The sequence below is a fragment of the Delphinus delphis genome, chromosome 14 (assembly GCF_949987515.2).
Source record: "Delphinus delphis chromosome 14, mDelDel1.2, whole genome shotgun sequence".
NCBI lineage: Eukaryota > Metazoa > Chordata > Mammalia > Artiodactyla > Delphinidae > Delphinus > Delphinus delphis.
The window spans coordinates 20,115,724-20,130,117 of record NC_082696.1 but is presented as its reverse complement, the minus strand read 5'-3'; the positions used below and the strand labels follow the sequence as shown (position 1 = coordinate 20,130,117).

Here is a 14,394-nt window from a genome sequence, read left to right as displayed (position 1 = left end):
TGCTATGTGCCAACACGTAAGTGCAGAGCTGTCTAAGAGCAAGACGATGCTTTCTCCAACGCTGCACACTGCCTTTTCTGTAGGATTCACGATAAGCTAATTCCTGTAGGCCAAATATATGATTAAGGAAGGTTCACACTGTGGTCTGATGATGGACAAAGGTGCTTTTCTATCGATAGCAAATGTCATTCTCCACAGTCCTGCCAGTGGGATCATGACAGGCGTTCTGGGGTGGGAGAGCAAACTGTCTGGTCCTCCTCTACCTTTGCTCATTCACAAGGTCTGGAGTTTTCTGGCACTGGGGAGATTTCCATCTGAGAGGAGCCTGGCCAACAAAGCTTTCTTATAGGTCCCCTTATAGGGGCTTTTAGCATAGGTGACTCTCTCCCTTATTCAGCCTGTTAGTAAGCCATCCTGCTTCATAGAATTTAGTAAAGGATAATGAGGAAATATGGTTTTCCTCTCTCCCTCTACAGCATCTCCTCTAAACCCCAAGTGCGTGACTTTGTCTTGGTACAAATGATGATTCTGGTCTCGCTCACAGCTCACCAGTTCTATAGCTTTGTTTTTCCCACTAGAATCTGAAGTACAAAGCTTAATTCTTTATAATGCAGTCACACACACCCAGCTTTAACATGAACACTTTCGTCATCTCTGATTATATAGATAATACCTCTCACATTCTCTACGACTGACATTCCTCAATATTACAATGTATTAACCAGAATAAACTAATCTGAATCTACAAATACCGCTACCTTGCAGTCTCTACCTTGTTCTAACTCCCCCTTATGAATAGGTCTAAATCAAGATTTCCCTCAATTTATTACATCTCTTTTATATTTCCTTTTCTGTCCTTGTGTTCATTATGGATAATCCTGCAGTACTGTTTTAGACCCCTGTCTTGCCTCCCAAGGGTACCCTCTATTGCCCTAATCCATCAGTTGCTAGAAAAAAAAAATGTAGTTTATAGTTACAAATGAAATCTTGGAGAGCAAGTAGTTGTTCTTTATAGCAGTCATGCAATTTATTTGCATAAACTGCATATACTTGTCTCATGTATGCACAGTCTAAAGGAGAGAATTAATGCTTATTTCTTTAGAGGAATTGCGAACCCTGCTTAGATGATGTAGGTGAAATATTTCTTCCCTAAATAAGAGCAGAGAGGAGTGGCAGCAATGGGAAATTCAAATATCCAGCCTCACTGGAAAATCAAAGCTAACAAATGTATAGGTATAACAACAGAAAAAGAGAAATTAACATAAAGCATTTTATCTTTAAATGTTAAGGAAACTCATCCCAGAACAAAATAAATCCATAACAAAGATATTTCTAATAATGGAAGCTAGTTCTCTCTGAAAGGCTTCCTAGAGCAGCCTTCATCCCTCTCCTCTTCCTTAATCATGATGGAAGAGGGCATCTTTTTCGGTTCCAGAATTTTAAGTGGAGAAGTCTTGGGACACACTTTGAGTCTCTTTCCAGAAATGGGGCTTGTGTTTTTGGTTTTAGTGATAAATAAATAAATGAAATAGAAATATAAGAGAATGTACTGGAGAGTCTGTTTTTCCAAGAAATGGTCTGTGACTATTTTTCTTGAAAATAAATGTTTAAAACTCACTGGGCCTTGGGCTTCCCCTGGTGGCGCAGTGGTTGAGAGTCCACCTGCCAATGCAGGGGACACGGGTTCGTTCCCCGGTCCAGGAAGATCCCACATACTGTGGAGCGGCTGGGCCCGTGAGCTGTGGCCGCTGAGCCTGTGCGTCCGGAGCCCGTGCTCCTCCGCAACAGGAGAGGCCACAACAGTGAGAGGCCCGCATACTGCAAAAAACAAACCCTCACTGGGCCAACTCCGCTGATGAGGAGGTAAGAATAAAATTGCTTTATGAAAGAATGTAAGCACCTTGGGATCGCTCAACCTTCTGGAGCTGGAGGCAGCTTCAGACAAACGAGGAGCATACCTTGGCTAACTAGAAAACTAAGCAGGAGACCGCCTGCTGCGCAGCAGCCCCCCCCAAATGGGCAACTACTAGATTATCTACCAGTGTCCTAGTTTGTTGAGGTAATTTAGGTGGAGTTGACACTGTCTTAGAAATACATTGACTAGTTCAGGACTTAAGAAGATACCATCTTTCCTGCCATTCATCCATACGTTGCTGGTGCCGGAGTTATTATAACTATGAAGTGCAGTTTTGGCTTGAAATCTTCTAGATTACTCAGTTACATTGAATTATAACAGCACCATCAGCCTTACTACACAGTGTGATTTTTAGAGTCAGGGATGCAATTAATAAAGGTCTACGATACGGTACAGGCAAGGTCACTGAGGGGTCATTAAGGGAAGGAAAAATAAAAGATATCTGTACTTGAATTTGTACTGATTAAATTTTTAAATAGTCATTACAATTAGCAACAGTACAGAAGTAATAATATGAAAATTGTGAAATAAATAGAATATCTTTTTCTGTACTGATGATTAGCTGAAATGATACAGTAGAAGATTCAATACAACTCTATAGAAAAAATTAGAATTAATTTCTCATTTAAAAATATATGTGAAAGAGATAAAGTAGTTAAATTTAAAAAAACTAAATGATATAAATTCAGCTTTGAAAACAAACTCTAAGGATACAATGATAAACTGAACTCTGGTGGAAACATAATTCTGCGGTTAACACCCGCAAGCAGGAGTGTACAGGGCTCCCCAGTGCAACAACAGACGACCTGCGGGAGTGTTGGTTGATGGTCTGATTCTCCCTAGTTTGAGGGTTTAAAGAGACAGGAGGGTAGAGTTGGGTGGGATTGGGACTCCCTCTGAGTTCTGGGTCCATGTAGAGATATTACCAGATGAGAGGCTCCCCAGCATTTATTAAGTGTTTATTCTTCCAGACAGTCTTCCAGTGCCTTCAAAACAAGTGTCACCTGAATCTCCTCTCACACCCAGGCATATCCATTTTGGTCGTTAATCCTACTACTCGACTTAAAAACAAACTCAAACAAACCTTGTCTTGTTCTATCGTTCATGCCTGGGGTATTGACACTTGTATTTTGGGGTGTGCTGTAGCCTGTGTTTCTTTATAGCCCTTTACATGATTGTATCTTTGAAATAGATACAATTTCTATTTTGTATCCTACATGTGAAATACTTTTAAGCACATTGTTAAAAAGCAAAATTCAACTGAGTAGATTTAAAGATCTCATTGGCTTTATTCAACGATCTATGAATAGGACAGAAGCTCATCTAGTAAAGAGCAAGGAGCTTCAAGGAATTGTACAAAATGGAAGGCTCTTGTAGAAACTGGGGGGCTGAGGCTGATAACAAGAAAGTTATTAGCAAAATAAAAGAAAGAACTGGTTCAGGCCAGGACATCTTCTTTTGTGGGAAAGGGAATACAATAGTCTTATTATATAGATTCCCTCACTAGTGCTGACCAGGACATTCCTGACTGATTGGTTTATTCCACTCCTGGGAGAGGCTGAAACTGCAGTGAGGTTAGGTATTAAGTCTCGGTGGGGTGTAGCACAAGTGACTCCATTTTGGGCTTATTGTTTCTTTTTAACAGCAGTTTTATAATTGAATCCAACAGATTTGGAATTATCCATTGTTTACAATTTAGTCTTCCTGATTTGTGTCTTCATTTTGATGACAAACCAATGGCATTTTCTTAAGGAAGCTGTTGTGCTTTTATGATATCCGTTGCCAAGTGGGATCATCTATCTTATTTGGATCTTGAGCAGAAGGGTTTGTTTTTTCCTTGAAGTGTTGACAGTCAAACTTTAAGTTTTCCCTTAGATTTATTCTTGTGTTTCCAAAAGTATAATCTTGGATTTTCTGCCTTTAAAAGACTAGAGAATGGTAGGAAGTGTTTGCGAGGGTTCAAGAAGTTACATAAAACCTGAGGAACATATACGTTTACGCTCACACAGCATTCTCATGTGCTACCCCTGTCCCCTCCCCAGAGGCCCCTCAACCCTAGTCACACACACAAGCACACACAGACACACAAGCACACACACAGAGAAAGAATCGATATTACTGATAGAAGTATTCCATATTCTTTGTATATTCATGCATGATGAAACCAAGATTGGGGGGATTAAAAATTCCAAAATGTTACCTCTTAGGTCTTTAAAAAGATATTACTCAGATAAATGACATCACATCAGGTTGCCAGAATGTGTTTTCTGTCTTTATGCTTTAGGCACCTGAATGCAAATTTGATTACTTGGGAGCCCTGCTTGATTCCTATATATAACTTGTATAAGTATATGTAAAGAGGGTGTTCGAAGAGCCTACATTTCGCCTGTGTCAACTTCATTCCGGAGATTCTGTTTTTTACACAGCACCTCTCAGCTTCTAGAATACTGTGTAACTTACTTGTGAAGTTTATTGTCTCTTCCTTATTCCCCCCGACTTGTGAGGAGAGGTCTAGCGAGCTGAAGACAGAAAAGCAGGCATTCCACTTGACAACGTGGAGTTTACTGATAATTTTGACAGGACCAGTTTGGGTGGAGGAATGAGGTTAGAAATCAAATAGAAGTGGGTTGAGTCCTAAATGGGACATGAGGATGTGGACTCTTCATTTGAGAATTTTGTCTGCAAAGAAGAGAAAAGGGGTGCTAGCTAGCAGGAAATATAGATGCAAGATAGGGGGTATGTTGTTGTCGGGGGGTGGGGAGAGAGAGAGAGAGAGAGATATTAAGGATGGCAGACCCTTCAACATTTACATTCTGAGACTAGTCTTATTGAGACTAGTGGATTAACTGCACAAGAGTTGTTTAGAAATCTTTGGGAAGAACCTTTCATAGGAGAGGGGATCACTCCTCATTTTAAAAAGGGGGAAAAAAGACAATCTGGCAGATGGAGGGAAGTTTATTGATTTAGTGGTGGGAAGATGAAGGAATTCTAGTCTGATGGTTTTTAGTTTTTACAATGAAGTGTGAGATCCAGTTAAGTGATACTTAGGCCGGGAAACGTACTTAGGTTTGGGGAAAGAAATGGCTGTAGTAGATTGTTGTTTTGGTCTCTAGAGGCACATTTATTAGGGAATGTAGTTCATTTGCCAGCACTTGGACATTTGAGGTTTGAAGTCAAATACTTAAAGTAGAATCAGTCTGTATGTTGAGTGATTTTCTCCAGCTGTATTCATGCACAGCTGCTCCCGTCCAGAGAAGGCAAGTAATTGAGCTGATCCATGCTTGGGTTTTGCCATGAGTGAGAGAAGCAAGAGAGATGAGGTTGTTTGTAATGATTATAATGATGGACCTCAGACTCAAATTTAGACAGATTGATGAGAAATATTTTAAAACCCCAATCGTGCAAGTACACTTCCATATTAAGAACTCAGGCTTTAAATCAGACCATCTGTGTTCAGATTCCATTTCCACTGTTTACTAACTGTGACCTTGAGCAGGTTGTCTAAGTGTGTCCTAGTTTCCTTCATTTGTAAAGTGGGGATAATATTGGCACCAAACTCAGAATTATTGTTTGGATTTGAGGTTACACATGGAAAGAGTTTAGAAGAGTACCTGGTGCAAATTGAGCACTCAAATAATAGACTATTACTGTAATTAATGTTATACATCCTCACCTGGTGTGTTCTCTTTCACTATGTACAGCAAAGAAGAAATATTTCTTTCTGTGATTGTCTTATCCAGAGCATTATACCTATTCTTTTTCTCACACCTGTATTTTTAATTAACTCACTCACCTACAATTTTTTTCTCTTATACACCTTTAAAATTGGAATGGAATGATAAATGGAAAACCCACAAAATCCAGTTTCAAACATAAAATTGGATCGATAAGTAACAAGTAAGTGTGTTTGGCAAAGTGTCCGTTTTTGGATAACCAGGATCCCATCTCAAAATCTTTTAATGGAAAAAATGAGACCACTCTAATGAGAACAAATGCGTTTAAAAAGTACCTTCCCCAGAGCAGTCTTTGCCCAGACATTAGTATCTTATCAACGTTACATGTAAATTGCTGTTGGTTCATTGTCTTATATACTGGGCAGTGTTGTGACACAACATTCTTTGTGTTCTGTTCATTGGTGTACAATCTTATTTGTGTTTAACTTTCTGTGGCTTGTGAGAATACATTATGAATAATAATAGGTAGAAGCATATGCTACTTATTAACCTTACTGGTTTAATATTTCCTGAAAGTCCATACACTCTAGGGTCATGTGTTATCCCAACTGGGACACTTAAGAGTACAGGGGCACTTTAATAATCATATGTGACAGCAGGTATAAACCAGAACTGTCCTAGGTGTTGAAGGATAATTTTAAAAATTAGGTAATGGAGATCTAATGCACAGCACAGTGGTTTATAGACACCAGTGCTGTATGATAAACTTCAAAGTTGCTAAGAGACTAGACCTTAAATGTTCTTACCACAAAAAAGGAAATGATGATTATGTGATGTGACAGAGGTGTTAGCTAGTGCTGCAGTAGTGATCGTATTGCAATATACAAATATATCAAACCAACATGTTGCACGCCTTAAACTTACACAATGTTATATGCCAATTGTATCTCAATTAAAAATAAAATTAATTTTAATAAAATTTAAAGTAGGTAAAATCTTGACTTGTACAAATATAAGAAGAGCATGTGTCAAAGATTTCATTCAACTCACTAATTAATAAGGGTATGGGTAAGAAGTTGTAACAGGTTCCGAGGAGAATACTAAGTACGAGTCTTCACAGTCAAGTTAGGGATGCTAAAATGAATTAAGGATGGATGCAAAGCTGACAAATTGGTCAGTATCCATCAGGACAATAATCAGTTGCATTTGAGTGGACACAATTTGCATTTTTTGTGGACAAAATACCATTTGCATTACTATCAGTTTTCTTCATTTTGCAGAGTTTAAAATAGCCCAAAGATAATCTCAGCTACACAGGTGTATCACTCACTAATTTCTGGCCCACATCAAAGGCGTCACCATTTTTCCCCACGCAGGCAAAACTGGTCTGGCTGGGCACCCTAGTTAGTTATATGTTACATATTCTCTCTGTTGTTTGCCTCATATGATTTGGACTTAACTCCTAATTGATGCTTGGTTAGATTTTTAATTTTTCGTTTTATTCTTGGACAGATTCCTGTGTCTGTTCCCTCTTACAAAGAGGATCTTTAGGAACAAAATTGCAACTTTACTTTATAGCTTATCAAGCTGTACAGTATTAAGTTCTACCCCTCTTTGAGTATATTTGAGATTGGCCAGAACCTAAGCTGTTGTTATTTTGGGGGAAATGCTTCTTTTATTCTGTTTTGGTTGCCTCCTCTGGGAGGAGTGGAAGCATTTTGGCAGGATGAGCTGACCGATCTGCAGCTGTTCAAATACTTTGAGCCTTTGGCTTGAGTGTGGATTTTGCTTTAAAACCCTCCCCGCAACTTACAAAAGAGAAAGAATGAAAGAAAGAAAATCCAACTGCCAACTGCATCTACTACTTTTTTTTTCTTTTTAACTGCTGTTTGGTAAGCTGCAGTTGTACTTTCGTAACGAGAGGCTGTGTTTATTTTCAGCGTTGGCAGTTCTGCCTAATGAATCAACTGGTATTGAATTCACAAAGGGAGGTGCCGTTTCCCTCCTTCCATCTGTTTGCCAAATGTGTGTGTTCCCTCAGCTCCTAGTGGTGGTTTCAGTAAAAAGAGCCATTAGCAAGAGGGTGTTCTCAGTGGATTCTCAGTCCTCTGTCTGACTGCTTCGTGGTGTTTGTCCCTTGTGGTACCATAGAGGTTGTTTGCCAAAGCACAACACTTGCGATTCTAGAGAAAGTGTACTTATATTTGTTGTTTCAGTATAAAGTTGGCTCTGCGTTACTCATAGTTTTAGTTCGGTTCTTGAGCCTTGGTTTGGTCCTCGAGCCTGGTTTGGTCCTTCACGATGGGATGTCCATCTCTGAGCAGTAGTGTTGCTATGGGGATTGAAATTACTCCAGAGAAGAGACAAGAGATCAAGTGAATACTGGTAGGCTCTCTTAAAACTGGGAGCCTGTGATGAATTTCTTTCGATTATACTGTATTTTCAGCAAATCCTTCTTTAATTCTTCTTTTTCTTCTTTAATTCTTATTAATAGTAGGGAGGAGGTTGTTTTATTAGCAAAATTTGGAGATGTCTTTTCTATTTTTATTTTGTACTTCCGTTCATGTATTAGGAGCCCTTTACGTCAGTACTTCTCAAACTTGAATGTGCATATGAATCACTTGAGATTTTGATGAGATGAAGATTCTGGTTCCATACAGTTAGGGGTCTGAGATTCTGCATTTCTGTCAAGCTTTGGGCTACACTATGAACAGTAAAAATATCAGGGCACACAGCTTTGGTGCTTTCTCTGTGGTCTTTGGAGCAATTTAGATATTTAGTCAAAGGGTAGAATGATGATTTGGTTGGTGTTTGGTAGCAAAATATTTGGAAATATTTGCCTTCCCATTGGTGTCAGGAACCCGGTAGAGGAATCAGACAACTTTCCAACTCTTGCAGAGGCAGACCTTCACATTGACCGTATGTTATTTTGTTTGAGATTTTGGAATTTCCAGGACATTTACATACCTAATTTCAAATCTAAACTTGAAGTATTTTTCAAAGCAAATTATGAGTTGTTTGGGGGTTCTGTTACCTGTGTACAATAACATCGATTATGTTCTTTTCGCAGTTACATGCCCCACTTCTTGATATATTGCATAGGTTTTAAACATTAATTTCCCTGAAATTTGATTGTATGAATATTTTAATATCACTGTCTCTTGTGTACTGTGCAATTTCACTTAGCTTACTAAACAGTTTTATAAAAACTGAGTGTCATCCAGGAAGTCTTTGGAGTACTATTAAGTGTTATTACTCTATTCTGACCTAGATAATGGACAGTAAACTATTTTTAACTAAGGCCACTGACCCACTGAAGAGCTGTTCACACACACACACACACAAAGAAGGAACCTAACGTAAGCACTACATTCATCTGTATTATTACCCTTACCTTATTCCCCAAAACTTCTAATTAGTTTTGGAATTTACAGAAAAAGAGAAAGTATAAAATCTTGCTTCTAAAGTGAGGAATAAGGATCATGAAGAAAACTGTTCCAATACCTATAAAGAATACTGGTTAACCAGGGGAGTCTGAGAGCTGAGAGAGGAGTGTGAAGTTAAAATGACAAAAGAGAAACACATATGTAAGGGGAGTGGAGAATCCAGATACTCACGAAGAGCATATCAGGGAGGAGAAACAATTTTTTTTCTCTACCCTCTTAGGTTCAATTTCTGGTGACCTCTAAATTAAACTGACAAAAGGCAAATTAGCAAGAGAAAAGAGTTTATTTATGGATGCAATCTGCATACAGTGATGAGTAACTCAAAAAGGAGGTTGGAATTTGGGGCTTATATATTCAATGTAGTAGGGGAAAGGCATTGGGGAGAAAAGGCTCCTAAGAGAAGAACCAGTAGGTTTCTTTAGGAAAGATATGTGTTTCTTTAGGAGAACAAACATGAGATAAGAAAGTTTGTGATAATGTTTGTTTGTGCAGGTGCTAGTGGTTTTTTGTCTTCTTCATAGCCCTGAAACTCTCCTGAGGGGATTTTTACGGTAGCCTCATTTCCAAGAAGATGCTACTTTTAAGTCAGATAAAGGAAGCTCTGACAAGGCTTCTTTCTGCATTTGTTGACTCACTTAAGATAAGCTTTGTACCAGCTCTAGGTTTCTGAGTGAGTCCCCACAGGGAAAAAGGGCACATTTACACTGAAGAGAGAAGGACTCAAGGTTAAAGAGGGGGAAGACTCAGTAGATTGTGAGGTGGAGACGTTATTCACAGTTAAACTATTTCTCTGTTCTTTAGAAATCTGATTAGGACTTCTAAAGTTTAGCAAGTCTTCAGAGCACTTCTGCTCTCAGAGGATTTATTCTGAATGAGAATCTGTATCTACCGAACTTGAGTAGAATTATTCTGGAGCCTACGCTGATCTGGCTACATCAAGGCTGAGGCGCCAGGGTCCATGACAGTCACATTTTATATCTAGGTTTTAATCTTTAGTTGTAATGCTTTTTGAAATAGATAAAGCAAATTATTTCATGCATAGTTTCATGATATAATTGCTCAAATAAAAATCTGTTTTATATATTAAGTAATAACTGGGCATCAGGTTTCTGAGTGATCCATCGGGGGATAATTTTGCATGTATTCTTAAAAATTTGAATAAAAATCCTATTTGCGTATTTTCTGTGTGACAGTTATTATTTTATACATTCTTTTATTTAAATATATTACTATTTTTTTCCAGTCATCAAACACAGACAACCTCTTGGGATCATCCTAAAATGACTGAACTCTTTCAATCTCTTGGTGAGTGTTATTTTAGTTAATAGTAATGAATTAACCTAAACAACTGAGAGTTGTATATTCTTAAATGGACACTAGTCACCATCTTTCCTTACATGGCATGTTATGTTTAAAGGATCATGTCATGGGCATGTGAAAGCCGTTGAATTTCTAAGGACAATGCAATAAACAGATTTTACCTTTCTTCTTAAGAGAATGCAGGGTTTGAAATGGTGTGAGCCAAAGAAGGTTGATTTTAAAAGGAGTGTAATTTGTTTTACGTCTCTCATATTGAGTCATCTTAAACTTCAGCTTTGAGTGAAAACAAAAACAATTAGAGTACAGCAGCCTCTAATCCAGTGCTTTAAATTTGCTTTTCACTCACTTTTTATTTAGTAAATATTATTAAATTAGCTTGCCTAGTTTCATTTTGTCTAAGTTGTCATTAAAAGCTAAATTCATTTTAATATAAAAATGCATGAAAACACGTGAGATGAGAATTATGACCTTGTAGATTTCTAGTGGAATGTGACTTTGAACTGATTATTTAGCTGCTTCTTTTAGGTCATTCCAGTGGCTTTGAAAGAGTTTTCTTTTGGGGGGAGCTAAGGTGCTGCTGGAGAGGGAGAGTGGCACCCCAAAGCTCTCATGCCCACTCCCATTTCAGCAAGGAGGGGGCACTCCTTTTTATCTCTTTAAATATCAGGCTTCTGTGTGAGCTTCTGTTTGGGTAGGTGAGGACAGCTGCAAAGGTTGATCAAGCAAGAGAAAAGCCACTGGATTGTTTAGTTGGTAAAACGAAGAGGCCGATGTTGATGATTTCTGAGTTTTCTTCTAACTCTTCTAGGCTCTCATACGGATACTCTGTCTTTAAGGGACAGAGAAAGAAATTCCAGTGTCTTCTCTTTCTCAACTTGATGCTAAATCTTTAAGATTTTTTAAAAATTAGGATAAAATTGACCTATAACAATATATTAGTTTCAGGTGTACAACGTAATTATTCGATATTTGTATATATGTGAAATGATCACCACAGTTAAGTCTAATTAACATCCATCATCAAACATAGTTACATAGTTTTTTTTCTTGTGATGAGAACTTTTAAGATCTACTCTTTTAGCAACTTTTATATATACAATACAATATTATTAACTGGAGTTAATCTATTGTTTCTAAAGATTTGAGTATTGATTATAGTATAATTTTAACAAGATTGATAAAAGGGCAGAGGAAGCAAATCGATCAGGACAGAAGGAGCATAGAAATAAGACTAGCTTTGTGAGCAGTGAGATGGACAGCCTAGTTGACAGAAAACTGATTGTCCTTGGGGAAGATGCCCTGCAGGAGGATCCCTCTTAGCAGTAGAGAAGGCAGGGCCCTCGGCCTACAGTGGGATGTATTTATTAGGCCATGGAAAGTCAACAGGCTGTGTTTCCTTTTCCTCATTTCCCTCCATTTCCTTTTTGAAAATGCTTTCTTGAAATCTGTGTAGCACTGCTTTGGAAAGTATCTCACCATGGTGCTCATGAACATTTAATTATTTTCTTAAATGTTGTAGATTTTAGGAATAGACCTTTTCATGTGAACAGACATAATACTTTTCCATCACTGAAGTAAACAAATATATTCTTGCCATTCAGTGTAAGTTAAATCATAAGCATGTTTTGAATGTGTTCTGTTTCCCATTTCAGCTGACCTGAATAATGTACGTTTCTCTGCCTACCGTACAGCCATCAAAATCCGAAGACTACAAAAAGCACTATGTTGTGAGTTTATCCTGCCGAAGTTAATCACTCTGTTATTTGGATTGCCTTTCTTGTTTTGTTTTGTTTTGTTTTAAGACCAAGATAAATGAAGAGGGTGATGTGTGTGTGGAGTTAATCTGCTTTTCAGTGTACCTCGCTCAAGGACTTGGCTGTGTTTCTGCGAATGCTTCATTATTCGCACCAGCAGCATGCGTGCAGTAGTAAAACCAATGAGCAGATGCCATTCTCAGTTGGAGAACGAAATTAACCAAAATACAGGAGTCACATGAAAAGCTTTTTCAAAAATTATGCTGCCGCCCAATTTAAAAGGATTAAATCAAGGAATCAAAGTAGTAGATCATTGCCTTTTTAGTACTTTGGATTCATTTGCAAGTGTAGGATTCCAAACAGTTTGATTCAGTGCAATCATATAATTAAAGGAACATTGAAAAATGGCATTCCTGACCCAAATTTGAACTGGTACCTAGAATATTAGATAAAGGGCTCTGTGTTCATTTAAACATGTCTTGAGACATTTAATGTTATCAACATGAACTTTAACCTGTAGAGAGTATGTTCAGAGTGGTAGTCTGTGATAGTTTTACTAAAGGATTATTCCTTTCCCCATAACCTAAATTTAAGTATATATATGAATGCTTGTGATAGAGTATAGATTTCAGCTGTCTGGATTCTATTTGTGCTTGCAGTTTTAATGATTGAGTCTACTCAAAGAACATTTAGGCTTTGTCAGGTAGTTAATATGGAAAGTAACATTTGCCTATACGTTTACAACAGCATCATTTGAATAATTCCAAATAGTCCTGTTTGCTGCCTCTTGTTAACAGTTGTTGTACGTCTAGGCTCTTCAGTGAAGCTTTGCAGAATACCCTTAGAAAAATGATATATTAAGGTTAAAAACCTGCTCTGTAAGTCAGTAGAAATTAGAAATACATTTTAAGCTGGTTACATGAGGAGAGCTGAGGAAAGAGAAGCGTAGAATCATTCCGAGAAAATATAGTAACGCAAAGCTTTAGAATAAGAGAAACAAGCTACGTGTGGAAGAGCTGTCTGAAGGGCTGAAAAACACCTCCAGATGAGGCGATGGATGAGAGGCTGAGGTGGCGTGGAAGCCCGTAATCCTTGGAGCCCCAGAAATCATTGGCAGGTTGTAGTGGTCACAGCAAGTATGGCGGAATGACCAGTCTCAAAATACAAAGCCAGCACACTCTGGCTCGTGATCTGTACGTTGAGCCGTAAGGGAATAGGAAGTGAATTTGGGGCACTCAGAAGGGATTTCAGTGAGCTCAGTCGGGCCAGGGTGACAGCAGTTTTGAAAGAGGCTCAGCTGCATGTCCAGAATCTAGCTGACAGACCTGGAAGGGCTTCTCAGGCCTGATGAGCTAAAAATGAGGACAAATGACTCAGCCGCAAAATCTCCATTGATGGGAGACTGCTTTGTATCACTGTGAACATGGGCCCAGTTTTTAGTAATACTTCTGGGCAGATAAACATATTAACGCATTTGCTGTTTTCTTCTGTGGGTTCTTCTGAGTCCTAAAGAAAAAACTCCATCCTTCAGCTCATCCCTCCAAACCAGAGAGGAGCAGAAGAGAGATGCCTCCCACCTCTAAAGTAAACGACATTTAGTAACGCACACTTAGAAACATGCTGGGTTGTGTTCGATTGTAAACGTTCGAGGTGATGTCCTTAGGGCCACCTGGCTGCCACTTGCCCCGCTGCCTCCTGACCCCAGTGCTCTCCTAGTGGGGCCTTGGCACCACTGACCCAGCTACCTGTTTATGATTAATCTGCTTCTTCCTCTCCCATCCTTTCTGTTTACTCGAAATGCCCTGACCCTTCTTCCTCTGCAATCGTCTGTAACCCCTTAGTCCTCCCAAATTCTGTTAAAAATTTACTTCTTTTGGAAACATTTACAAGCTAATCCCACCTGCCTCCAGTTTTTCCAGAACTTTATGATGGCCTGTAACGACTTTTTCTCCCATCAGCACCTCTTGCGTGGCTTTGTGTGACAGATAATGTGAGGAAAATTGCCCCATCTGTGTCGACACCTGCTTTAGGTCAACGGTTGCCTCTCATTTCACGTGACTCTCCACCCAGCACAGTGTCCTAACAAAGAGGGCACACTGTTGTTGCTGTCATTGTTCATTCATTAATCGGGTTCCAAGACTGTGCAAGAGATAAAACAATATAAACAGACTCGGTTCCCACACTCAAGGAACGTAAATTTGGAGATAGCACGTTACACGTGGACACAACCCCCCTGCTTACAACAGATCCTGCTGCCCTCAGCACAGAACGGCCTTTGCCTTGGC

General features: G+C 38.8%; 1 protein-coding gene across 10 annotated transcripts in view; it reads left to right on the top strand.

The window, feature by feature from the left end:
* Positions 1-14,394, top strand: part of UTRN (utrophin) — a 497,409-nt gene that overhangs the window by 412,563 nt on the left and 70,452 nt on the right. For all 10 annotated transcript variants that reach the window (XM_060029843.1, XM_060029847.1, XM_060029845.1 and 7 more), the window contains 2 exons: positions 10,279-10,340; positions 12,008-12,082. In XM_060029843.1, the coding sequence (XP_059885826.1) occupies positions 10,279-10,340; positions 12,008-12,082 (137 nt within the window). The remainder of the gene's footprint in view (positions 1-10,278; positions 10,341-12,007; positions 12,083-14,394) is intronic.